Source organism: Rhipicephalus microplus, unplaced genomic scaffold, assembly GCF_043290135.1.
Source record: "Rhipicephalus microplus isolate Deutch F79 unplaced genomic scaffold, USDA_Rmic scaffold_286, whole genome shotgun sequence".
In the NCBI taxonomy this organism is placed as follows: Eukaryota; Metazoa; Arthropoda; class Arachnida; order Ixodida; family Ixodidae; genus Rhipicephalus; species Rhipicephalus microplus.
In genome coordinates this window covers 23,520-48,519 of record NW_027464857.1, presented here as the reverse complement: position 1 = coordinate 48,519, position 25,000 = coordinate 23,520, and the positions used below count along the sequence as shown (strand labels likewise).

The 25,000-nt window shown below is 51.5% G+C and overlaps 3 protein-coding genes across 3 annotated transcripts; all 3 read right to left on the bottom strand.

Annotated features, from left to right (window-relative positions):
* Positions 1 to 893: 893 nt before the first annotated feature.
* On the bottom strand, positions 894 to 1,703 carry LOC142793154 (histone H2A-like). Its single transcript, XM_075885752.1, has one exon. The coding sequence runs from the start codon at positions 1,266 to 1,268 to the stop codon at positions 894 to 896; it is 375 nt and encodes a 124-aa protein (XP_075741867.1). The 5' UTR covers positions 1,269 to 1,703.
* An 8,989-nt stretch (positions 1,704 to 10,692) lies between these two features.
* LOC142793155 (histone H2A-like) lies at positions 10,693 to 11,144 on the bottom strand. The gene has a single exon (XM_075885753.1). It carries the CDS (start codon positions 11,065 to 11,067, stop codon positions 10,693 to 10,695), a length of 375 nt encoding a protein of 124 aa, XP_075741868.1. The 5' UTR covers positions 11,068 to 11,144.
* A 9,015-nt stretch (positions 11,145 to 20,159) lies between these two features.
* Positions 20,160 to 23,673, bottom strand: LOC119182245 (histone H2A). The gene has a single exon (XM_037433312.2). It carries the CDS (start codon positions 20,532 to 20,534, stop codon positions 20,160 to 20,162), a length of 375 nt encoding a protein of 124 aa, XP_037289209.1. The 5' UTR covers positions 20,535 to 23,673.
* Between the last annotated feature and the right edge of the window lie 1,327 nt (positions 23,674 to 25,000).

Here is a 25,000-nt window from a genome sequence, read left to right as displayed (position 1 = left end):
GTAAGGATCCATCTCGCTAGGAAGCGCAGCCACTATTACACAGACCTCACAACACAAGCGCTTAACTTCAACTGAACTTTCATTGCAAACGTCAGAGTTTATAAAGGGGGTGAACAGAGAAAAGGAATAGTAAAAGGTAGACAACAAAAAGCACACGTGCCAGTCCCGCACATTACTGTCTGTTATTCTCTATCACCCCATCCAAAAAACAGTTCTTTCCGCGTGAGCGCGATAGAGAGTGCACTAACACACTCGAAATCATCGCGTGTCATTTCCTTTCATTTCTTTTGAAGCTGAACAAGTTTTTGTGCCATATTCTGGACAATTTTTTTTTTTTTTTTTTTGCAATAAACGTTTAGTTGAAGTTAAGCGCTTGTGTTGTGTGTTCTGTGTAATAGTGGCTGCGCTGCCTAGCAAGATAGACGAAATAAATTGTGTTAGAAGCACCAAATGGAATGCGCTAACGGCGGGTTCTCTCTCTCTCTCTCTCTTTTTTTTTTTTTACCTTACGTTTGTTTTTCTATTCAAAGGTATTAAATTTACTCTGTCCCTGTGCTGACCCGTTCAGGTGTCATCGTAAGGATAGACGGTTACGTGTGGAGCTTTTTTTTTTTTTTTTTTAATGAGAAATGACAACGCTTACATGCTCTTTTCTGTCTTTTTCGGTGCCGAGCTGCGTGATTTGGTTGTCTCTTTGCAGCATTTGGCGTCGCGCACTTGTGGCTAACTGATGTCGCGAGGAAATATATATAAAGTATAGAAAAACAAACACGCTTGAGGGTACGAACAGAGCCATCGTGACTGCGAAGCGAAACACGGCCGCGTCACCTGTTTGGGTGGTCCTTAGAAGGACCGTTTGGGGAATGCGGCGAGCGCGCGGAAGGGGTGCTCGCTTACGCCTTCTTCTCCGTCTTCTTTGGAAGAAGCACGGCTTGAATGTTGGGCAACACACCGCCCTGCGCGATGGTGACGCCGGAAAGCAGTTTGTTCAGCTCCTCGTCGTTGCGGATGGCGAGCTGCAAGTGACGGGGGATGATCCGGGTCTTCTTGTTGTCACGAGCGGCGTTGCCCGCCAGCTCGAGCACCTCGGCGGCCAGGTACTCGAGTACGGCAGCCAGGTAGACCGGAGCGCCAGCTCCGACGCGCTCGGCGTAGTTTCCCTTGCGTAGGAGGCGGTGAATACGGCCCACGGGGAACTGAAGCCCCGCGCGGCTAGAACGGGTCTTGCTCTTGCCTTTCGCCTTGCCGCCCTTGCCACGTCCGGACATGGTGTTGCTTTTCGCTTGGTACGACGCCGGTTGCCGAAAACAAGAAAGCTGCTGCCTTCTGAGATGAGAGCCGTGCTCGAATGGTTTGGTAGTGGTTACAATGAAGAGGAAAAAGGCACCTAATTTCTGTCTGCCTTCAGGCGACACGGCGCAGTGCCTTATAGGGGTGGGGGGAAGGAGGGATAAAAAGAATAGAAGGAAAGTAGAAGCAGAAGAAGACAGCCAACGAGAGGAAAAAGAAGGAGATAGGAAAGTGGGGATCCGGTCGAAGCAGTCCAAGGGCGGGGTGCCACAATGCGAGAGCTACACGGCATCAGGAGACCGCGGAGGGCGAACCAGTCGGCGGGAGCTACGCTGAAGTCGGAGATCGCGAGGGCACAACCGTCCAGCTTGAAATCCTGCGAGCGAATCCGAATGGTTTCCGTTGCCACCATCGCGCGCCGCCGCTCGCGGGGAACGGATGAGAGTGTGAGAGAGAGAAGCTGTGCGAACCAATGGGGCGCGCGCGTTGTGCTGATCTCGTCAACACCCCTCGCTCATATTTAAGCGCGGCGAGACGGGGGGACACGCGCATTCGACTCTGGTCTCGCGTGCGTGTTGTGTGAAATCATGCCTCCCCAACCGTCTGGCAAAGCCGTCAAGAAGGCCGGCAAGGCGCAGAAGAATGTGCGCGCCACGGACAAGAAGAAGAAGAAGCGCCGCAGGAAGGAGAGCTTCTCCATCTACATCTATAAGGTGCTGAAGCAGGTGCACCCCGACACTGGTGTCTCCAGCAAGGCCATGTCCATCATGAACAGCTTCGTGAACGACATCTTCGAGCGTATCGCCGCCGAGTCGTCACGCCTTGCTCACTACAACAAGCGCTCGACCATCACGAGCCGGGAGATCCAGACCGCGGTGCGCCTGCTGCTGCCCGGAGAGCTGGCCAAGCACGCGGTGTCCGAGGGTACAAAAGCCGTCACCAAGTACACCAGCTCCAAGTAGGCGTGCGTCGTGGGCCACAGCGAGCAACGACAAATCAACGGCTCTTCTCAGAGCCACCCAAATTGTCTGCGTCGGCATAGGGGTTGTGCTGAGAGATTCGGCTCCGAATCCATCCTCTTCTCTCTGTTGAACACCGCTAGCAGGAGCGTTGGTGTGCCGCGCTCGACGTGTGTGCTCGGGGAGGTTGAACAGGTAAATTAGAGAAGACCGAGTGCGCGGAGAAAAGTGCCACAAGTACGGTAATGGAGGGAAAACAAAACCAGGAGCGTGGTAATTAAAAAAAAAAAAAAAAACAGGGGGAAGGTGGCCGCTTCTCTCAAAAAAAGGTAACATGAACTCGAGTGTGTTCAGCTCTTGGGAAATGATAGAATAGGAAACTCGCGTCAGCGCTTGCCCGAGCAACTCCGACATGTCGGGCCAAATATGAAGGGGTATACACGGTATGCAGTGCATGCGGAGAGAAGGAAACTGCCGAACACTTGATAATGCTATGTAAAGGGCTTCACCTTATAGTTTAGAATGATGGCGCAGAGTTTTTCAAAAGCACCGGGGTTTAGAGACGGGGGAGGGCAAAATAGACTTTAGGCGGGTAGAATTAACTAGAAGGTGGTTATCTTATTGGTGGCTAAAGTCAAGGCAAGAGTGAAAACTAAACCATTCACTGCAAAGCACCGCGGTCCTATACTTCACTATTTAAAGAGAGAAAAAAAACAAGATAAATGTAGCTGTTTGTTAGGTCAGCATTATGGCTAGGTGGTGATAGCTGCCGCCCGATGTGAAGGGTACAGCCACATTCATCAGACAGCGCAGAGTTCCTTCTCTGCCACGCCATTCATTTGTTTACGAAATTGGGGCATTTATTTCTTGAGAGCGCAGGGCAGGCCCGTTTCGAGACTGTAGGAGGAGTGAATGTAGCTTAAAGTGCGTGGCGCGGTGAAAAATGTGCGGAAGCATTGATGCAAGAAAAGATAGGGGAGAAATATATAGACGCATGTGACAATAGCTGTAGAAGCAGAAAAGCGTGGCGGCGGACTGCATGCTAATTATTGTCCGAAAGCAAAGTATCGACAGCCCGAGTGAAGGAAAAAACAAAACTGTGCGTACGCATGACAGGGGTACCACGCAGGTGATTTATATAGTGCACAAAGAAGTACGAAATCCAGTAAAGAAAGGCGGTCGACACGAGGTATGGGCATTTCCCGTTTTCGCACCGAGTGCTCCGTTTGCGCGTCGCCGAAAGAAACATAGCCAGGCCGGCCAGCAAACGACACTGCTCGGCTTGACGTTTACATAATCACACGGTGTAGCGGAACACTGTGTTCTCTTCGAAAGAACAAATGCGCCTGTGCTAGGCACAAATGAGTGGTACGTTCCATTCGGAATGTGGTGGGAAACTTACCTTAAATGAATGAGCGGACGCACCGTTTATTTCCGCTTTGTTTTAGATTACTGACTATGTTCGGCGGGTCGACAGTGCATTTGTATGAAGCTTTCAAGCGCGATCATTTTGTAATTTCGCATCGTGCGTCCCTGCCACAAGTTCGGGGAAGGAATACTTTCAATATGGGAACCCTCATGATTGTGAAAGATGAAACTGCGACTACTTAAACACACTTGCACCACAGAAATGGCACGCGCAGTTTGGTATTGGGGCACGTGAGAAGGGAATACAATAGATGGGCATTGGCGCGCATCTTTTTTTCTTATTGATATGATATGTAAGGAGATGTCGGCGCACCATTATGGCGCCGGCTACTCCTTGGCCGTTGAGTTAAACTTGAACACGTATCTTGAAGCAAAACGTACAAAGCAGTGCATGGAAAGTAGAAAACTCGGGCAGAGATATGCAAAGACACACTTACACTTATACGCACATATCAGAACACAATGGTAAGTAAATGTTCGAAAGTCAATGAATGAAGTCTCTGATATAATGTCCCTCGATAATATTCGGTCCACCAGCACAAAACAGTAGAGCACACGTCTGGTCCGTATAAAGATGCATTCGCTCGTGTGTACATAATTGTCGACACGTCATTCATTTCACAACACACACATGATGAGAGTCACGTGATACTGTACATAATAAGTACATTTGTTACAAATGAAAGTTCGTTATTTCTTAATACTTATCAGCAATCCCGCTGTCTTGTAAAGAACGTGTTGATGCTTTTAAAGCGTGCGACTGTAAAACTCGAGTAGGCCACGGACCCAGAAGTTTCTTCATGTTAAACGGTCTGCGGTCTAATGCCAACTGTTCGGACTTAAGACGGCGTCTCGTGATGTGGACAGTCTACGAGAAGGTGACATACGTCTTCATCTATCAATCCGCATTCGCATTCGGGACTTTCAGCTCTGCCGTGTCTGTGCAAAGAAAAAAAAAAAAACAAATGTTTTTGTGTATGCCGTGCCTAGCCTCAATCGGTCAATTAGAGTTTCCGATATTCTATCTAATGCCAGCGTAATTTTTAATTCAATAAATGGATCGATGTGGTATAAATCGCACCTCTTTGTACTTTGGTCAAACCAAGCAGTTTTGCTCATTCTGAAAGTTGTATTCTTTATAATACTACGCAATTCACTTTTTTCGAAATATTGGTTGCCACGATGTGTAGACCTACTTTGTGTGCTCTGGACGGCTCTGGAAGGCCAACTGCAAATCTTCTTTGCACAGCTGATGCCGTCCGGATAGTCGTTGATAGATTACTTAACAGGTTGTCAGCCTCCGAAGGTATTATGTAAGCGAAAGTACGCATGCGTAAAACATGCAGCGAACGAACACTCTTCCAACGCTGTAAAGAAGAAAGAATGCATAAAGGGTGGTGCATTTTACGCTCCAATCTCGTCCTATGTAAGGCGCTTTAGAGTTAGGGCTGTTTTGCCTGTAATTGCGTGACCCTTGCAGGGTTCCTCACAGTGCAACCGTGCACTTGAAACGGGCAGGTGTTGAACCACCCCGCAAGGAGATGGGGAAACTTCGCTGCGACCGGACCGCTTGACAGTCCGTGTTTACGGGAGGAGAGGCGCGCCCGAGAGGAGGTGCGCTCTCACTCTCTGCCGTCCCCGTGAATGCTGAAATGAGCGCGGTCGCGTTGCGTGGCTTCGGTGAAACTGCCGTATCGCGATATGTAGTGGAGCTGCCACAGTAAAATTTGAGACACGCGTAGCCAGCCAAAGGTGCTGTTACTTTGCCGAATTTCACGTGCCGGCGTCCACAACAACGCGAGCACGCTTTGTTTAGAAATTTCCGGCCATGAGGCCGTGCCCGGACCGCGTGTGTTAGTCCCTTGGTTTGGCGACAAGGATGGCGTCAAAGTGACGCCGTGAAACGGGTTTCGTGCGTGCAAATGAGGCATTGATGTGATTAGAGAGAAAGCGAGAACATAGAAAAGAAAAAAAAAAAAGAGGGGGGGGGCACACGCCGGGGACGAGTAGTCGCAAAGTGTTAAGTGTGCAGTTTATTTACGTGCGGCACACAGGTGAGCTGTTGCAGCTGTGAGTTTTGACAAATATTGCGTGTGTCATGTTCAGTGGACACGATGAAACGTTTTTTAGCGAACGCGTTGTATCCGCTGGGCTTGTACGTACGCGTACATGAATTGTCGCTTACTCGGTTTGATGTCTCCTTGCCGCTGGGGCAGCTGATACGACTGATACGCCATTTTGCAGCAGTGAAGGGTGCGTGAATGAATGGGCAAGAAACTTAGCAACAGTAACGAGAAAAGAATTAAAAACAAACAAACAAACGAAAGCATGTTTGCCGTGTATATTCAATCTTGTAGTGCAGAAAAATAGTCAGTGCAGCAACCTGCGCGGCCAACGCGCTCCTCGCGAAGAAAAGAGGGAGAGAGAGACGAGCTGGCCGCCGACCAACCGGCGTGCGCCGTTCGCCTTCCTCCTCAGTCTCGCGGGCCGGCGCCGACACCGCGACTCGATCGTGTCGAGCATTCGCTTTCCGGGCGCGTTTCGAAGCAGAAGCAGAAACTTCGGAAGCCGTCATGTCTGGCCGTGGCAAAGGTGGCAAAGGGCTGGGGAAGGGTGGCGCCAAGCGTCATCGAAAGGTGTTGCGTGACAACATCCAGGGCATAACCAAGCCGGCCATCCGTCGTCTGGCGCGCCGTGGCGGTGTCAAGCGCATCTCTGGCCTCATCTACGAGGAAACTCGCGGCGTTCTCAAGGTGTTCCTCGAGAACGTGATCCGCGATGCCGTCACTTACACCGAGCACGCCAAAAGGAAGACCGTGACAGCCATGGACGTCGTGTACGCCCTCAAGCGTCAGGGCCGCACCCTGTACGGATTCGGAGGCTAAGAAGCCAGCGGCGTCGCCTGCAGCCAGCCAACGAGAACACAACAGCCCTCTTCAGGGCTACCCACTTGATGCTTCGGCAGTGTGATCCCAGCGGTTCGCCATACCCGTCCGTCCCTCTTTGCAATATCATTGCGTCATCGCTCAGGTGAGCAGCACCTCGTGTAGTAGTAGCTTGATCGCGCTGGGTACTTGTCACGTTCACCGCATTTCGTTCGCGTCGTCGTCTTTCTCCTGGGTCTGCATGCACGAATCAATCGCCGCATCTGCGAGTTCTTCCTCTCCTTCCTGCAAGCCAAGCTGCTAAAACGGGCCCGTCAAGCGAACGTCGCCTAGTTACCTTATCGCGCGAAGGAAGAAGCCGAGCGCAGCGTTCTACCCTGGTCACTGCATTCTTGGAGACACGACTATGCTCAGGAAGCACGAACTCGCTTTTTTCTTTGGAATGCCCACTACACGATCGCGTCACGTTGTGTCAAAATAAATAAAAACGCACTATGTTCTACCGTGGGGCACCCAGACGAAGAAGGGATGTGTACTTACAAATGAAAAAATTGATTGTGACAGGTTGGTCGTGTTTACCGCGCCCGCTGTGCACTCAGAAGTGCCCCATTCAATAACACATTGTGTACATTGTCACGCCTAATAATTTTTGTTTGTTTTTTTTTTTTCACACCTGGCGCTGCCGAGCTGCAAAATACAAAAAAAAAAAGAAAGAAAAGTGGAAGGGGATGTTTAAACAGAATTTCTGCGCAAGTCAGAAGCAAGTACACAATAAGCGCTGCCCATGCAGCGTGCTGAGGGAAGCTGCACTTGATAGAAGTGGCACTCATGTACTGTACTGGTGCTGCGAACACTGCAGTTGTGAAAGCTTTACTTGGACGGACAGCTACGCAACAAGTGTTTCCATTTCGCCGGCAGAGGTGGTCACTCTAGGGAGGCTGGCTTCGCCGCCCACGCGAGAGGGGGGGGGGGGGGGGACTAGCCCATGATGTAAACGCGAGAGGTTCGAGCGCGGGAAATTCGAAAGCAAGGCGCGCTCGCGTGAGCCTGCCGTCAGATGGCGACACCAACCCACGAGCATTGCATTTTCAAGTGCACCCTTGGTTTCCCACCCACCTCCGCACAGGACGAGGCGTGTCGAATGTGTAACCAAGGCGCACGACAGTGGTTCTGCTCAGGCAAGCCTACCTATAACAAAAATTGTTCTCCATGTGTGTACCTTCATTTTCTCGTGAAAATGTGAAAGAGGAGTGAATGGGGCTTTTTGAGGCGCGTGTTGATCTTCGTTTCTATTATGATTATTATTTTTCACCATTTCATTGAGTCCATTTCCTGCTTTTTGTGCCACATATTTAGCACTTAGAGGTTGGGGGGGGGGGGGGGGGGGATTGCTGATGTGTAAGATGGAAAAGAAGAGGAAAGTGAGCCCCGAAACTGTCTGCATCAGGATGCGACACCTCAGCGGTAGCTCACAAGGGATGGGGGGTGAGGGGGGATTAAAAGGGTGGGAATAAAAGTGTAGAGAAAGAGACATGAGGGAAGCCAGAGTGAGACGACATATCGAGGGAATAGGAGTAAAAATGAAACAAAACATTCGAACGCAAACACCCCGTACATCCAACCGCCATTGAGCGCACCTAGTAGTTTGGCAAGTATGTATGAGTGATTCTTAAGAGGGAAAGGAAGATAAAATTGAGTCCCGTTACTGTCTGCGATTGAGCAAGTAGGCGCGCTCAGTGGCAGTTGGATGTACGGGGTGTTTGTGTTAGAATGTTTTGTTGCGTTTTACTCCTTGTCGTTGCGCGGACGTGTATGCATATACCAACACTGCCGGTGGTCTCTCGTCGTCTTCGCCCATCTACGTAATGGTCGCAAATAAGCGACAACGCAAGGAGCAAGTTTTTTTGGCGTGGCAGTGCGCATTTGCCCTCGGTGATGCGAGGCGCTCTAGTGCGATGCGCGCTGTTGGCGTGAATGGTGGCGTCTCGCACTCCGTCGCGCCGCTTCGGGAAGCGACGAGCTACAGCGTCGATTGATGTGTTGCCTGGAAGGCGAAAGAAATGCGCAGCAGGCTGTATTGTACAGCGGTAGTGGTTTCGTTTCGGTGTACCTCTTTGCAGCCGCGAACTGCACGGTTGCCCGAAAATGAGCGCCAGCCAGCATCCTGGCGTACGCTTCCGCGCTCGCACGCGGACGGGTTCTCACGCTTCGGCCAATGGGAGGGAGAGAGATGGGTCGTGCGGCGAAGCCGCTTTTGCCGATCTCCGGCAGGAGCGCAGTTTCGCTCCGTCAGTCGAGGTGATCGGACGCACGCAGCATGGCCCGAACTAAACAAACCGCGCGCAAGAGTACTGGAGGCAAGGCTCCGCGTAAGCAGCTTGCTACCAAGGCTGCTCGCAAGAGTGCCCCTGCCACAGGCGGGGTGAAGAAACCTCACCGTTACAGGCCTGGAACCGTGGCCCTGCGTGAAATTCGCCGATACCAGAAGTCGACCGAACTGCTGATCCGCAAGCTTCCCTTTCAGCGCCTGGTGCGGGAAATCGCTCAGGACTTCAAGACGGACCTCCGTTTCCAGAGTTCTGCCGTGATGGCCCTACAGGAAGCTAGCGAGGCCTACCTCGTTGGTCTTTTCGAAGACACCAACCTGTGCGCCATCCACGCTAAGCGCGTCACCATCATGCCAAAGGACATCCAGCTGGCTCGGCGCATTCGCGGTGAGCGCGCCTAAGTTGGGCTGCTCCCTGCGCTTCGGTCGACAGGCAAGCAACAACAAACGGTCCTTCTCAGGACCACCAACGTGTCTGCTTTGGCTACGAGACCACTCCAGGCCACGTACTCCGGCCGCACCCTCTTTTGCTGTCATGTTTTGTACGTACGTGGCTGCCGTTGTCTAGCGCGCGGAAGAACGGAACGTCGGCGCGTCGTTATTACGAAGAAATGGCTCAGCTTTGACAAATTCAAGGTAAAAGTGTGTATCATTATGAGTAGACAGAGAAAAGGTAGGCTAGCTTCAGTCGGTGTGTGTGCAGCAGCCGTGCTGCGACCCTGTGGTGTGTCAATTTCATTTATGTGTTTACCTTTTTGCCCGCCGCTTGTAAGGTGTTTTTGAGGGCTTCTGTTTGCGTAACGCCATGGTGACTTGGGCTGCTGGACCCCGGCGCAACTTTTGGGTGCACTCGTAGGAGGTGATGAAGTTTTACCGAGAGACGAAATAAACAATTGTATCGGGCCAGTTGGTAAGGATCCATCTCGCTAGGAAGCGCAGCCACTATTACACAGACCTCACAACACAAGCGCTTAACTTCAACTGAACTTTCATTGCAAACGTCAGAGTTTATAAAGGGGGTGAACAGAGAAAAAGAATAGTAAAAGGTAGACAACAAAAAGCACACGTGCCAGTCCCGCACATTACTGTCTGTTATTCTCTATCACCCCATCCAAAAAACAGTTCTTTCCGCGTGAGCGCGATAGAGAGTGCACTAACACACTCGAAATCATCGCGTGTCATTTCCTTTCATTTCTTTTGAAGCTGAACAAGTTTTTGTGCCATATTCTGGACAATTTTTTTTTTTTTTTTTTGCAATAAACGTTTAGTTGAAGTTAAGCGCTTGTGTTGTGTGTTCTGTGTAATAGTGGCTGCGCTGCCTAGCAAGATAGACGAAATAAATTGTGTTAGAAGCACCAAATGGAATGCGCTAACGGCGGGTTCTCTCTCTCTCTCTCTCTTTTTTTTTTTTTACCTTACGTTTGTTTTTCTATTCAAAGGTATTAAATTTACTCTGTCCCTGTGCTGACCCGTTCAGGTGTCATCGTAAGGATAGACGGTTACGTGTGGAGCTTTTTTTTTTTTTTTTTTTTAATGAGAAATGACAACGCTTACATGCTCTTTTCTGTCTTTTTCGGTGCCGAGCTGCGTGATTTGGTTGTCTCTTTGCAGCATTTGGCGTCGCGCACTTGTGGCTAACTGATGTCGCGAGGAAATATATATAAAGTATAGAAAAACAAACACGCTTGAGGGTACGAACAGAGCCATCGTGACTGCGAAGCGAAACACGGCCGCGTCACCTGTTTGGGTGGTCCTTAGAAGGACCGTTTGGGGAATGCGGCGAGCGCGCGGAAGGGGTGCTCGCTTACGCCTTCTTCTCCGTCTTCTTTGGAAGAAGCACGGCTTGAATGTTGGGCAACACACCGCCCTGCGCGATGGTGACGCCGGAAAGCAGTTTGTTCAGCTCCTCGTCGTTGCGGATGGCGAGCTGCAAGTGACGGGGGATGATCCGGGTCTTCTTGTTGTCACGAGCGGCGTTGCCCGCCAGCTCGAGCACCTCGGCGGCCAGGTACTCGAGTACGGCAGCCAGGTAGACCGGAGCGCCAGCTCCGACGCGCTCGGCGTAGTTTCCCTTGCGTAGGAGGCGGTGAATACGGCCCACGGGGAACTGAAGCCCCGCGCGGCTAGAACGGGTCTTGCTCTTGCCTTTCGCCTTGCCGCCCTTGCCACGTCCGGACATGGTGTTGCTTTTCGCTTGGTACGACGCCGGTTGCCGAAAACAAGAAAGCTGCTGCCTTCTGAGATGAGAGCCGTGCTCGAATGGTTTCCGTTGCCACCATCGCGCGCCGCCGCTCGCGGGGAACGGATGAGAGTGTGAGAGAGAGAAGCCGTGCGAACCAATGGGGCGCGCGCGTTGTGCTGATCTCGTCAACACCCCTCGCTCATATTTAAGCGCGGCGAGACGGGGGGACACGCGCATTCGACTCTGGTCTCGCGTGCGTGTTGTGTGAAATCATGCCTCCCCAACCGTCTGGCAAAGCCGTCAAGAAGGCCGGCAAGGCGCAGAAGAATGTGCGCGCCACGGACAAGAAGAAGAAGAAGCGCCGCAGGAAGGAGAGCTTCTCCATCTACATCTATAAGGTGCTGAAGCAGGTGCACCCCGACACTGGTGTCTCCAGCAAGGCCATGTCCATCATGAACAGCTTCGTGAACGACATCTTCGAGCGTATCGCCGCCGAGTCGTCACGCCTTGCTCACTACAACAAGCGCTCGACCATCACGAGCCGGGAGATCCAGACCGCGGTGCGCCTGCTGCTGCCCGGAGAGCTGGCCAAGCACGCGGTGTCCGAGGGTACAAAAGCCGTCACCAAGTACACCAGCTCCAAGTAGGCGTGCGTCGTGGGCCACAGCGAGCAACGACAAATCAACGGCTCTTCTCAGAGCCACCCAAATTGTCTGCGTCGGCATAGGGGTTGTGCTGAGAGATTCGGCTCCGAATCCATCCTCTTCTCTCTGTTGAACACCGCTAGCAGGAGCGTTGGTGTGCCGCGCTCGACGTGTGTGCTCGGGGAGGTTGAACAGGTAAATTAGAGAAGACCGAGTGCGCGGAGAAAAGTGCCACAAGTACGGTAATGGAGGGAAAACAAAACCAGGAGCGTGGTAATTAAAAAAAAAAAAAAAAAACAGGGGGAAGGTGGCCGCTTCTCTCAAAAAAAGGTAACATGAACTCGAGTGTGTTCAGCTCTTGGGAAATGATAGAATAGGAAACTCGCGTCAGCGCTTGCCCGAGCAACTCCGACATGTCGGGCCAAATATGAAGGGGTATACACGGTATGCAGTGCATGCGGAGAGAAGGAAACTGCCGAACACTTGATAATGCTATGTAAAGGGCTTCACCTTATAGTTTAGAATGATGGCGCAGAGTTTTTCAAAAGCACCGGGGTTTAGAGACGGGGGAGGGCAAAATAGACTTTAGGCGGGTAGAATTAACTAGAAGGTGGTTATCTTATTGGTGGCTAAAGTCAAGGCAAGAGTGAAAACTAAACCATTCACTGCAAAGCACCGCGGTCCTATACTTCACTATTTAAAGAGAGAAAAAAAACAAGATAAATGTAGCTGTTTGTTAGGTCAGCATTATGGCTAGGTGGTGATAGCTGCCGCCCGATGTGAAGGGTACAGCCACATTCATCAGACAGCGCAGAGTTCCTTCTCTGCCACGCCATTCATTTGTTTACGAAATTGGGGCATTTATTTCTTGAGAGCGCAGGGCAGGCCCGTTTCGAGACTGTAGGAGGAGTGAATGTAGCTTAAAGTGCGTGGCGCGGTGAAAAATGTGCGGAAGCATTGATGCAAGAAAAGATAGGGGAGAAATATATAGACGCATGTGACAATAGCTGTAGAAGCAGAAAAGCGTGGCGGCGGACTGCATGCTAATTATTGTCCGAAAGCAAAGTATCGACAGCCCGAGTGAAGGAAAAAACAAAACTGTGCGTACGCATGACAGGGGTACCACGCAGGTGATTTATATAGTGCACAAAGAAGTACGAAATCCAGTAAAGAAAGGCGGTCGACACGAGGTATGGGCATTTCCCGTTTTCGCACCGAGTGCTCCGTTTGCGCGTCGCCGAAAGAAACATAGCCAGGCCGGCCAGCAAACGACACTGCTCGGCTTGACGTTTACATAATCACACGGTGTAGCGGAACACTGTGTTCTCTTCGAAAGAACAAATGCGCCTGTGCTAGGCACAAATGAGTGGTACGTTCCATTCGGAATGTGGTGGGAAACTTACCTTAAATGAATGAGCGGACGCACCGTTTATTTCCGCTTTGTTTTAGATTACTGACTATGTTCGGCGGGTCGACAGTGCATTTGTATGAAGCTTTCAAGCGCGATCATTTTGTAATTTCGCATCGTGCGTCCCTGCCACAAGTTCGGGGAAGGAATACTTTCAATATGGGAACCCTCATGATTGTGAAAGATGAAACTGCGACTACTTAAACACACTTGCACCACAGAAATGGCACGCGCAGTTTGGTATTGGGGCACGTGAGAAGGGAATACAATAGATGGGCATTGGCGCGCATCTTTTTTTCTTATTGATATGATATGTAAGGAGATGTCGGCGCACCATTATGGCGCCGGCTACTCCTTGGCCGTTGAGTTAAACTTGAACACGTATCTTGAAGCAAAACGTACAAAGCAGTGCATGGAAAGTAGAAAACTCGGGCAGAGATATGCAAAGACACACTTACACTTATACGCACATATCAGAACACAATGGTAAGTAAATGTTCGAAAGTCAATGAATGAAGTCTCTGATATAATGTCCCTCGATAATATTCGGTCCACCAGCACAAAACAGTAGAGCACACGTCTGGTCCGTATAAAGATGCATTCGCTCGTGTGTACATAATTGTCGACACGTCATTCATTTCACAACACACACATGATGAGAGTCACGTGATACTGTACATAATAAGTACATTTGTTACAAATGAAAGTTCGTTATTTCTTAATACTTATCAGCAATCCCGCTGTCTTGTAAAGAACGTGTTGATGCTTTTAAAGCGTGCGACTGTAAAACTCGAGTAGGCCACGGACCCAGAAGTTTCTTCATGTTAAACGGTCTGCGGTCTAATGCCAACTGTTCGGACTTAAGACGGCGTCTCGTGATGTGGACAGTCTACGAGAAGGTGACATACGTCTTCATCTATCAATCCGCATTCGCATTCGGGACTTTCAGCTCTGCCGTGTCTGTGCAAAGAAAAAAAAAAAACAAATGTTTTTGTGTATGCCGTGCCTAGCCTCAATCGGTCAATTAGAGTTTCCGATATTCTATCTAATGCCAGCGTAATTTTTAATTCAATAAATGGATCGATGTGGTATAAATCGCACCTCTTTGTACTTTGGTCAAACCAAGCAGTTTTGCTCATTCTGAAAGTTGTATTCTTTATAATACTACGCAATTCACTTTTTTCGAAATATTGGTTGCCACGATGTGTAGACCTACTTTGTGTGCTCTGGACGGCTCTGGAAGGCCAACTGCAAATCTTCTTTGCACAGCTGATGCCGTCCGGATAGTCGTTGATAGATTACTTAACAGGTTGTCAGCCTCCGAAGGTATTATGTAAGCGAAAGTACGCATGCGTAAAACATGCAGCGAACGAACACTCTTCCAACGCTGTAAAGAAGAAAGAATGCATAAAGGGTGGTGCATTTTACGCTCCAATCTCGTCCTATGTAAGGCGCTTTAGAGTTAGGGCTGTTTTGCCTGTAATTGCGTGACCCTTGCAGGGTTCCTCACAGTGCAACCGTGCACTTGAAACGGGCAGGTGTTGAACCACCCCGCAAGGAGATGGGGAAACTTCGCTGCGACCGGACCGCTTGACAGTCCGTGTTTACGGGAGGAGAGGCGCGCCCGAGAGGAGGTGCGCTCTCACTCTCTGCCGTCCCCGTGAATGCTGAAATGAGCGCGGTCGCGTTGCGTGGCTTCGGTGAAACTGCCGTATCGCGATATGTAGTGGAGCTGCCACAGTAAAATTTGAGACACGCGTAGCCAGCCAAAGGTGCTGTTACTTTGCCGAATTTCACGTGCCGGCGTCCACAACAACGCGAGCACGCTTTGTTTAGAAATTTCCGGCCATGAGGCCGTGCCCGGACCGCGTGTGTTAGTCCCTTGGTTTGGCGACAAGAATGGCGTCAAAGTGACGCCGTGAAACGGGTTTCGTGCGTGCAAATGAGGCATTGATGTGATTAGAGAGAAAGCGAGAACATAGAAAAGAAAAAAAAAAAAGAGGGGGGGGGGCACACGCCGGGGACGAGTAGTCGCAAAGTGTTAAGTGTGCAGTTTATTTACGTGCGGCACACAGGTGAGCTGTTGCAGCTGTGAGTTTTGACAAATATTGCGTGTGTCATGTTCAGTGGACACGATGAAACGTTTTTTAGCGAACGCGTTGTATCCGCTGGGCTTGTACGTACGCGTACATGAATTGTCGCTTACTCGGTTTGATGTCTCCTTGCCGCTGGGGCAGCTGATACGACTGATACGCCATTTTGCAGCAGTGAAGGGTGCGTGAATGAATGGGCAAGAAACTTAGCAACAGTAACGAGAAAAGAATTAAAAACAAACAAACAAACGAAAGCATGTTTGCCGTGTATATTCAATCTTGTAGTGCAGAAAAATAGTCAGTGCAGCAACCTGCGCGGCCAACGCGCTCCTCGCGAAGAAAAGAGGGAGAGAGAGACGAGCTGGCCGCCGACCAACCGGCGTGCGCCGTTCGCCTTCCTCCTCAGTCTCGCGGGCCGGCGCCGACACCGCGACTCGATCGTGTCGAGCATTCGCTTTCCGGGCGCGTTTCGAAGCAGAAGCAGAAACTTCGGAAGCCGTCATGTCTGGCCGTGGCAAAGGTGGCAAAGGGCTGGGGAAGGGTGGCGCCAAGCGTCATCGAAAGGTGTTGCGTGACAACATCCAGGGCATAACCAAGCCGGCCATCCGTCGTCTGGCGCGCCGTGGCGGTGTCAAGCGCATCTCTGGCCTCATCTACGAGGAAACTCGCGGCGTTCTCAAGGTGTTCCTCGAGAACGTGATCCGCGATGCCGTCACTTACACCGAGCACGCCAAAAGGAAGACCGTGACAGCCATGGACGTCGTGTACGCCCTCAAGCGTCAGGGCCGCACCCTGTACGGATTCGGAGGCTAAGAAGCCAGCGGCGTCGCCTGCAGCCAGCCAACGAGAACACAACAGCCCTCTTCAGGGCTACCCACTTGATGCTTCGGCAGTGTGATCCCAGCGGTTCGCCATACCCGTCCGTCCCTCTTTGCAATATCATTGCGTCATCGCTCAGGTGAGCAGCACCTCGTGTAGTAGTAGCTTGATCGCGCTGGGTACTTGTCACGTTCACCGCATTTCGTTCGCGTCGTCGTCTTTCTCCTGGGTCTGCATGCACGAATCAATCGCCGCATCTGCGAGTTCTTCCTCTCCTTCCTGCAAGCCAAGCTGCTAAAACGGGCCCGTCAAGCGAACGTCGCCTAGTTACCTTATCGCGCGAAGGAAGAAGCCGAGCGCAGCGTTCTACCCTGGTCACTGCATTCTTGGAGACACGACTATGCTCAGGAAGCACGAACTCGCTTTTTTCTTTGGAATGCCCACTACACGATCGCGTCACGTTGTGTCAAAATAAATAAAAACGCACTATGTTCTACCGTGGGGCACCCAGACGAAGAAGGGATGTGTACTTACAAATGAAAAAATTGATTGTGACAGGTTGGTCGTGTTTACCGCGCCCGCTGTGCACTCAGAAGTGCCCCATTCAATAACACATTGTGTACATTGTCACGCCTAATAATTTTTGTTTGTTTTTTTTTTTTCACACCTGGCGCTGCCGAGCTGCAAAATACAAAAAAAAAAGAAAGAAAAGTGGAAGGGGATGTTTAAACAGAATTTCTGCGCAAGTCAGAAGCAAGTACACAATAAGCGCTGCCCATGCAGCGTGCTGAGGGAAGCTGCACTTGATAGAAGTGGCACTCATGTACTGTACTGGTGCTGCGAACACTGCAGTTGTGAAAGCTTTACTTGGACGGACAGCTACGCAACAAGTGTTTCCATTTCGCCGGCAGAGGTGGTCACTCTAGGGAGGCTGGCTTCGCCGCCCACGCGAGAGGGGGGGGGGGGGGGGGACTAGCCCATGATGTAAACGCGAGAGGTTCGAGCGCGGGAAATTCGAAAGCAAGGCGCGCTCGCGTGAGCCTGCCGTCAGATGGCGACACCAACCCACGAGCATTGCATTTTCAAGTGCACCCTTGGTTTCCCACCCACCTCCGCACAGGACGAGGCGTGTCGAATGTGTAACCAAGGCGCACGACAGTGGTTCTGCTCAGGCAAGCCTACCTATAACAAAAATTGTTCTCCATGTGTGTACCTTCATTTTCTCGTGAAAATGTGAAAGAGGAGTGAATGGGGCTTTTTGAGGCGCGTGTTGATCTTCGTTTCTATTATGATTATTATTTTTCACCCTTTCATTGAGTCCATTTCCTGCTTTTTGTGCCACATATTTAGCACTTAGAGGTTGGGGGGGGGGGGGGGGGGGGGATTGCTGATGTGTAAGATGGAAAAGAAGAGGAAAGTGAGCCCCGAAACTGTCTGCATCAGGATGCGACACCTCAGCGGTAGCTCACAAGGGATGGGGGGTGAGGGGGGATTAAAAGGGTGGGAATAAAAGTGTAGAGAAAGAGACATGAGGGAAGCCAGAGTGAGACGACATATCGAGGGAATAGGAGTAAAAATGAAACAAAACATTCGAACGCAAACACCCCGTACATCCAACCGCCATTGAGCGCACCTAGTAGTTTGGCAAGTATGTATGAGTGATTCTTAAGAGGGAAAGGAAGATAAAATTGAGTCCCGTTACTGTCTGCGATTGAGCAAGTAGGCGCGCTCAGTGGCAGTTGGATGTACGGGGTGTTTGTGTTAGAATGTTTTGTTGCGTTTTACTCCTTGTCGTTGCGCGGACGTGTATGCATATACCAACACTGCCGGTGGTCTCTCGTCGTCTTCGCCCATCTACGTAATGGTCGCAAATAAGCGACAACGCAAGGAGCAAGTTTTTTTGGCGTGGCAGTGCGCATTTGCCCTCGGTGATGCGAGGCGCTCTAGTGCGATGCGCGCTGTTGGCGTGAATGGTGGCGTCTCGCACTCCGTCGCGCCGCTTCGGGAAGCGACGAGCTACAGCGTCGATTGATGTGTTGCCTGGAAGGCGAAAGAAATGCGCAGCAGGCTGTATTGTACAGCGGTAGTGGTTTCGTTTCGGTGTACCTCTTTGCAGCCGCGAACTGCACGGTTGCCCGAAAATGAGCGCCAGCCAGCATCCTGGCGTACGCTTCCGCGCTCGCACGCGGACGGGTTCTCACGCTTCGGCCAATGGGAGGGAGAGAGATGGGTCGTGCGGCGAAGCCGCTTTTGCCGATCTCCGGCAGGAGCGCAGTTTCGCTCCGTCAGTCGAGGTGATCGGACGCACGCAGCATGGCCCGAACTAAACAAACCGCGCGCAAGAGTACTGGAGGCAAGGCTCCGCGTAAGCAGCTTGCTACCAAGGCTGCTCGCAAGAGTGCCCCTGCCACAGGCGGGGTGAAGAAACCTCACCGTTACAGGCCTGGAACCGTGGCCCTGCGTGAAATTCGCCGATACCAGAAGTCGACCGAACTGCTGATCCGCAAGCTTCCCTTTCAGCGCCTGGTGCGGGAAATCGCTCAGGACTTCAAGACGGACCTCCGTTTCCAGAGTTCTGCCGTGATGGCCCTACAGGAAGCTAGCGAGGCCTACCTCGTTGGTCTTTTCGAAGACACCAACCTGTGCGCCATCCACGCTAAGCGCGTCACCATCATGCCAAAGGACATCCAGCTGGCTCGGCGCATTCGCGGTGAGCGCGCCTAAGTTGGGCTGCTCCCTGCGCTTCGGTCGACAGGCAAGCAACAACAAACGGTCCTTCTCAGGACCACCAACGTGTCTGCTTTGGCTACGAGACCACTCCAGGCCACGTACTCCGGCCGCACCCTCTTTTGCTGTCATGTTTTGTACGTACGTGGCTGCCGTTGTCTAGCGCGCGGAAGAACGGAACGTCGGCGCGTCGTTATTACGAAGAAATGGCTCAGCTTTGACAAATTCAAGGTAAAAGTGTGTATCATTATGAGTAGACAGAGAAAAGGTAGGCTAGCTTCAGTCGGTGTGTGTGCAGCAGCCGTGCTGCGACCCTGTGGTGTGTCAATTTCATTTATGTGTTTACCTTTTTGCCCGCCGCTTGTAAGGTGTTTTTGAGGGCTTCTGTTTGCGTAACGCCATGGTGACTTGGGCTGCTGGACCCCGGCGCAACTTTTGGGTGCACTCGTAGGAGGTGATGAAGTTTTACCGAGAGACGAAATAAACAATTGTATCGGGCCAGTTGGTAAGGATCCATCTCGCTAGGAAGCGCAGCCACTATTACACAGACCTCACAACACAAGCGCTTAACTTCAACTGAACTTTCATTGCAAACGTCAGAGTTTATAAAGGGGGTGAACAGAGAAAAAGAATAGTAAAAGGTAGACAACAAAAAGCACACGTGCCAGTCCCGCACATTACTGTCTGTTATTCTCTATCACCCCATCCAAAAAACAGTTCTTTCTGCGTGAGCGCGATAGAGAGTGCACTAACACACTCGAAATCATCGCGTGTCATTTCCTTTCATTTCTTTTGAAGCTGAACAAGTTTTTGTGCCATATTCTGGACAATTTTTTTTTTTTTTTTTTTGCAATAAACGTTTAGTTGAAGTTAAGCGCTTGTGTTGTGTGTTCTGTGTAATAGTGGCTGCGCTGCCTAGCAAGATAGACGAAATAAATTGTGTTAGAAGCACCAAATGGAATGCGCTAACGGCGGGTTCTCTCTCTCTCTCTCTCTTTTTTTTTTTTTACCTTACGTTTGTTTTTCTATTCAAAGGTATTAAATTTACTCTGTCCCTGTGCTGACCCGTTCAGGTGTCATCGTAAGGATAGACGGTTACGTGTGGAGCTTTTTTTTTTTTTTTTTTAATGAGAAATGACAACGCTTACATGCTCTTTTCTGTCTTTTTCGGTGCCGAGCTGCGTGATTTGGTTGTCTCTTTGCAGCATTTGGCGTCGCGCACTTGTGGCTAACTGATGTCGCGAGGAAATATATATAAAGTATAGAAAAACAAACACGCTTGAGGGTACGAACAGAGCCATCGTGACTGCGAAGCGAAACACGGCCGCGTCACCTGTTTGGGTGGTCCTTAGAAGGACCGTTTGGGGAATGCGGCGAGCGCGCGGAAGGGGTGCTCGCTTACGCCTTCTTCTCCGTCTTCTTTGGAAGAAGCACGGCTTGAATGTTGGGCAACACACCGCCCTGCGCGATGGTGACGCCGGAAAGCAGTTTGTTCAGCTCCTCGTCGTTGCGGATGGCGAGCTGCAAGTGACGGGGGATGATCCGGGTCTTCTTGTTGTCACGAGCGGCGTTGCCCGCCAGCTCGAGCACCTCGGCGGCCAGGTACTCGAGTACGGCAGCCAGGTAGACCGGAGCGCCAGCTCCGACGCGCTCGGCGTAGTTTCCCTTGCGTAGGAGGCGGTGAATACGGCCCACGGGGAACTGAAGCCCCGCGCGGCTAGAACGGGTCTTGCTCTTGCCTTTCGCCTTGCCGCCCTTGCCACGTCCGGACATGGTGTTGCTTTTCGCTTGGTACGACGCCGGTTGCCGAGAGCCGTTGTCAGATAGGAAGGAGACGCGGCGCCGAAACGCTTTGTCCCAGAGTCACACTTAACTCATCAACCCATCATCATCCTACGTCTGTCCCGGCTCTCCCTCCCCCCAGGGCTGTGTGGGGGGAAGATTTGTTTCGGGCAGACGGCCATGCCCTGGCAAGGGGGCCACCGTTCGGCGCCAGGCGCCCAACAGACGCGGCCTGCCTCCCGGCATACAAGCCAGGGAGGCCCGACAAAGGGACTACCCTCCGGCGGAGCAACTTCAGTCGCAACGCGCAAAGTGAACGTACCCTGGCAGGGTGGGCTATCGCGGCGCATGGGGCGCGCTGCGGTCATGGCCCGTCTCCTGACCACTAGGGCCCAGCGAGACTTGACATAGGGGCTACCCTTCGGCACGGTAGCTCTCGCCACCACACGCAAAGCGGACGTACCCAAAAAAGTGGCAGCGGTGCTGCCTTCGGTCGCGGTAACTTCAGTCACCACAACCAAAGTGCCCGTGCCCTCACACTGTCGCGCGGCTGAGACCCTGCGACAACACCCCCACAGTGCGGATGGGCTATCGCTCAGCGCGAGGCGTTTTGCGGTCATGGCCCGTCTCCTCACCACAAGGGCGCAGTGAGACACAATCCGTCCTGTGGGGTCTACGGGACTACTATTTGGTGCAGAGGCCAGTGCTGCTGCACACAAACCAAACGTACCCACGGAAACCGGCACGGCTGAAAGCCGGCTTAGTCCTTCTCGAAGAAGGGAACCACCTTCCGCCTCGACGAGTAAAGTAGCCGAGCCTACAGAAGGGGCCAACACGGACCTTGCGGGTAAAGCCCGACAAGGTGACAGGATCACCTTAGCACATGCAAAACTCGGGTGAAAGACCATACAGACCAAACTCGGGGGCGACTGGCTCACTAGGCCTAGTCGTGGAGCCTTAGAGAAAGCCATCATTAAAAGTTGATGGTTATCTGCCCTCCTGCCTCACTGAAAATCACTGCCGGACGGTGCCACGTCTCGTAGAACTTCTTTGCACCAAGGCGCTGCCACTCTCGGTGGAGAACGAACCAGACCTCCTTCCGTACTTTTGCAAGCACTTCGAGAAGCCCGGGTCGCTTGCCATCAAAGACGGCACAGCACCGTGCAACCCACACTTGGTACGAGCACTCAACAAGCAGAAGCACGTATTGCTTAGCCGCTTGTCGCGACAGGGGTTGAAGAAAACGAACGGTGTTGAAAGGAACACCTGGGTGGCCAAACAAGCTAGCTATCCTTCGATGGAGGGCAGCTGGTAGTGCGCACTGAGAGAACACGTGAACCAGGTCCTCCTTAGTGCCACAAAAAGGGCACACTCCTCGTTGAGCAATTCTTGTGAAAGGCCTGAAGCTTAGAGGCAGGCGATCTCTGGCCAGGCGATACATGAATGTAGCGCGCTTGGCGTCCAGGAAACTGGCAGTAATTAACCGCCAGTTAGGACTGTATTCGGACAGGTCGTGTTCTCTGTAGCATTCGGGTAACTCCGGAGCGAGTCTATCGACTAACTCGCGGAGTTCGATTGAATCTAAATCTATCTCGGGGTCGACCTCTTGGAGACGGGCCAAAGTAGAAGCGGCCCCTGCATAGAAGGCAGAAGGCGTTCCCGCCCGAGGCACGGAATTCGAAAATGCCCCAGGCGAGAACAACCTCAGCCTGGTACTCAGGAAATAAGACGCAAAGCTTCTAGTAAGGAGCATATCTGACTCAAGAGCTACCCGTGTCCATTTAACATGTAATGCCGTGGTCACAACGCTAAGGTCGGGAATACCTAATCCTCCTTCGTCCCTGCGCAACTTCAACACGGGGCGCGCCACAAAAGGAGCGGCACGACCCCAAAAGAATTTGAAAACTTTCTTTTCCAAGATAACTTTGGTGTGGGGTTTAACTGGCATAACCGAACCTATGTACGTGAGGAAACTGAACAACAGTGATTGAATTATCGTGGCCCTGGCTGTAAGCGGACAAGACAAGGCACCGAGTTCCTCAATCCTATCAGTAAGCTTTTGCCTTGCTAACCGCCAGTTTTCGGTAGTCAGGCCATCTGGCTCGAAATGGAAACCTAATATACGTAGGCGTTTCTTTATGGGGAGCCCATGTACAGGACGTGGACTGGAGGGAGCACAGTTCAGATACATGACTGCGCTCTTTGACTTATTTATTCTGGCGCCGCTCGCCGAGCAGTACCCCTCCATAACGTCCAAGACGGTGCAAACAGTTGCCTCGTCCGGGACGACGATAGAGAGGTCATCTGCATAGGCAAACATTGCCACCGGGGGGGAACCTGGCGGAAGGGGAAATCTACCTATGCTGGTGTCTTTAGAAAGCCTCTGCAAGAGCGGCTCGAATGCGAGCACGTAGAGAGCGGGCGACAGTGGGTCACCCTGTCGGACTCCACGGCACACACCGAACGACTCCGAGACGCGATCTTGTATGACAACAGCAGAACTAGGACGAAAGTAGAGAGCCCTGACCATGCTGATGAACTTTGAACTGAAGCCCGCCTGCTTTAAAACATTGAAGATGTACTTGTGACTGATAATATCAAAAGCCTTTTCTTGATCAAAAGAACAAAGGATTCCACTTAGGTTGCGAGAATTCGACCATTCTATGAGGTCCCTGATAGCGAAACCATGAAGTTGGCACGACCTATTTTGGACACAACACGCCTGGTACGGACCCAAAACAGTACTGAGCACTGGAGTGAGTCGAACGGACAGGCACTTAGCTATGAGCTTGTAATCACAGTTCAAGAGGGTGATGGGCCGCCAGGCTCTCAGGTCGGTGCGTCTCGTCTCATCCTTGCACAGGAGAGTGATCCGCCCCTCTCTTTGAGTTGCTGACAGGGTCCCCTCACGGAGAAGCCTGTTTGCCAATGTGGTAAAAGGCCCCCCCAAAACTCTCCAAAACTTGACATAAAACTCGACTGTCAAACCATCTGAACCTGGGCTGCGATTATGCTTCATGGATTTAAGGGCTGCAAACACCTCCTCTTCGACGAAGGGAGTGTCACAAATATCAAAGTCCTCGTAAGTTTTGGTGAAAGGAAACGAGTACGGAGTGGGAGGTGGTTCGGCGTAAAGGTTTTTGTAGAACTGTCTTGCCACCTCTAATACTTCGTCCTGCGTTTCCACTAAGCCGCCTGTGTTAGGATCGACCAAAGAGGTTATCGCTGAGCTCTTCCTAGCCAAGTGTCTGCGAAGGACATTTCTGCTGCACCAAGCCTCCATTTCCCACTGCTCTGCGCGTGCTGTGGCCCGCAAGCGGTCCCAGCGTCGCTGGAGCAGGACTCTATATTCTTTGCGCAGTGAAGTAAGAGCCGCGGTTACCCCCAGGCCGCAGGACAATGGCTTTGAGAGCAGGAGGATCGCGTCAGAGACCGCTTTGATCTCGGCGCGCTCCTCCCGCGCCCGCCTCTTGCCCCAATCCCGAAAGCGCTCCGCGACTCCGGCCTTCACCGTGTCCCAATCGCTACCGCCTAAGTTTTGGTCGCCAAGGAGTGAACCGATGAGATAGGTCACCACATCTTTTGTGGCGTCCTTATCTTTAAGGAGCCGTGGATTTAAACGCCACGGTCGCTTGCCCCATGGCACCAAACTAGAGTCGGCAAATCTCAGTGCAAGAAGGCTATGGTCACTCAACGCGGAAGAACACAGCCAGCTAGAGTGCATGCTAGGAGCAAGCGAGGGCGAGACATAAAAACGATCGATCCTCGAGCGGCTCCCCCTCCCCGTCCAAGTCATGCCTGACTGGAGAGGACGGAGGGACCGCCAAGCATCGACAAGCCCCAGCTCTTTAACAAGCTCCCGCAACTCTAGCTCGCCGTTTCCGTCTCTAAACTTTGGAGTTCCTTTGAGGGAAACGCGATCCGCTTTTTCTAAAACACAGTTGAAATCGCCTACTAAAATGACACGGGAAGGGCCAACTAGATAAGAATCTAGGGAATTAAAGAAATCTTTCTGCTGTCCGCGCTTTGCTGGAGCATACACATTCACAATTCTAACGCCAGAGTCAAGATCCACTGACAGAACACGGCCGTCCGAATCCCTGGCGTAGCGTAGCACAGAACCGGTGAATCGTGGCATTAAAATGACAGCAACTCCCCGGCAATGTGCGCCACCATAATTCCAGTAGGATTTGGTGCCAAACGTTCTGTCAAAGTTCTTAATCTGTTGCAATTTAGACACAAAAGTTTCCTGCAAAAGGAGAATGTCTATTTTTCGAGACCGAGCTAAATGAATGACCTCAGCTTGTTTCGCTGCTCTAGTAATACCCCGACAATTAAAGGTAGCAATAGTTAGAGAAGAAGCCATGATGAAAGATAGGAGAGAAGACAGACTCTAGAATAGGCAAGAAGCGAAAAGAAAATCACAGAAGAGAAGAAAACAGCAGATACTCGAAGGT

Coding starts and splice junctions, on each gene's coding strand:
- LOC142793154 (XM_075885752.1), bottom strand. CDS start 1,268: ATGTCCGGACGTGGCAAGGGCGGCAAGGCGAAAGGCAAGAGCAAGACC.
- LOC142793155 (XM_075885753.1), bottom strand. CDS start 11,067: ATGTCCGGACGTGGCAAGGGCGGCAAGGCGAAAGGCAAGAGCAAGACC.
- LOC119182245 (XM_037433312.2), bottom strand. CDS start 20,534: ATGTCCGGACGTGGCAAGGGCGGCAAGGCGAAAGGCAAGAGCAAGACC.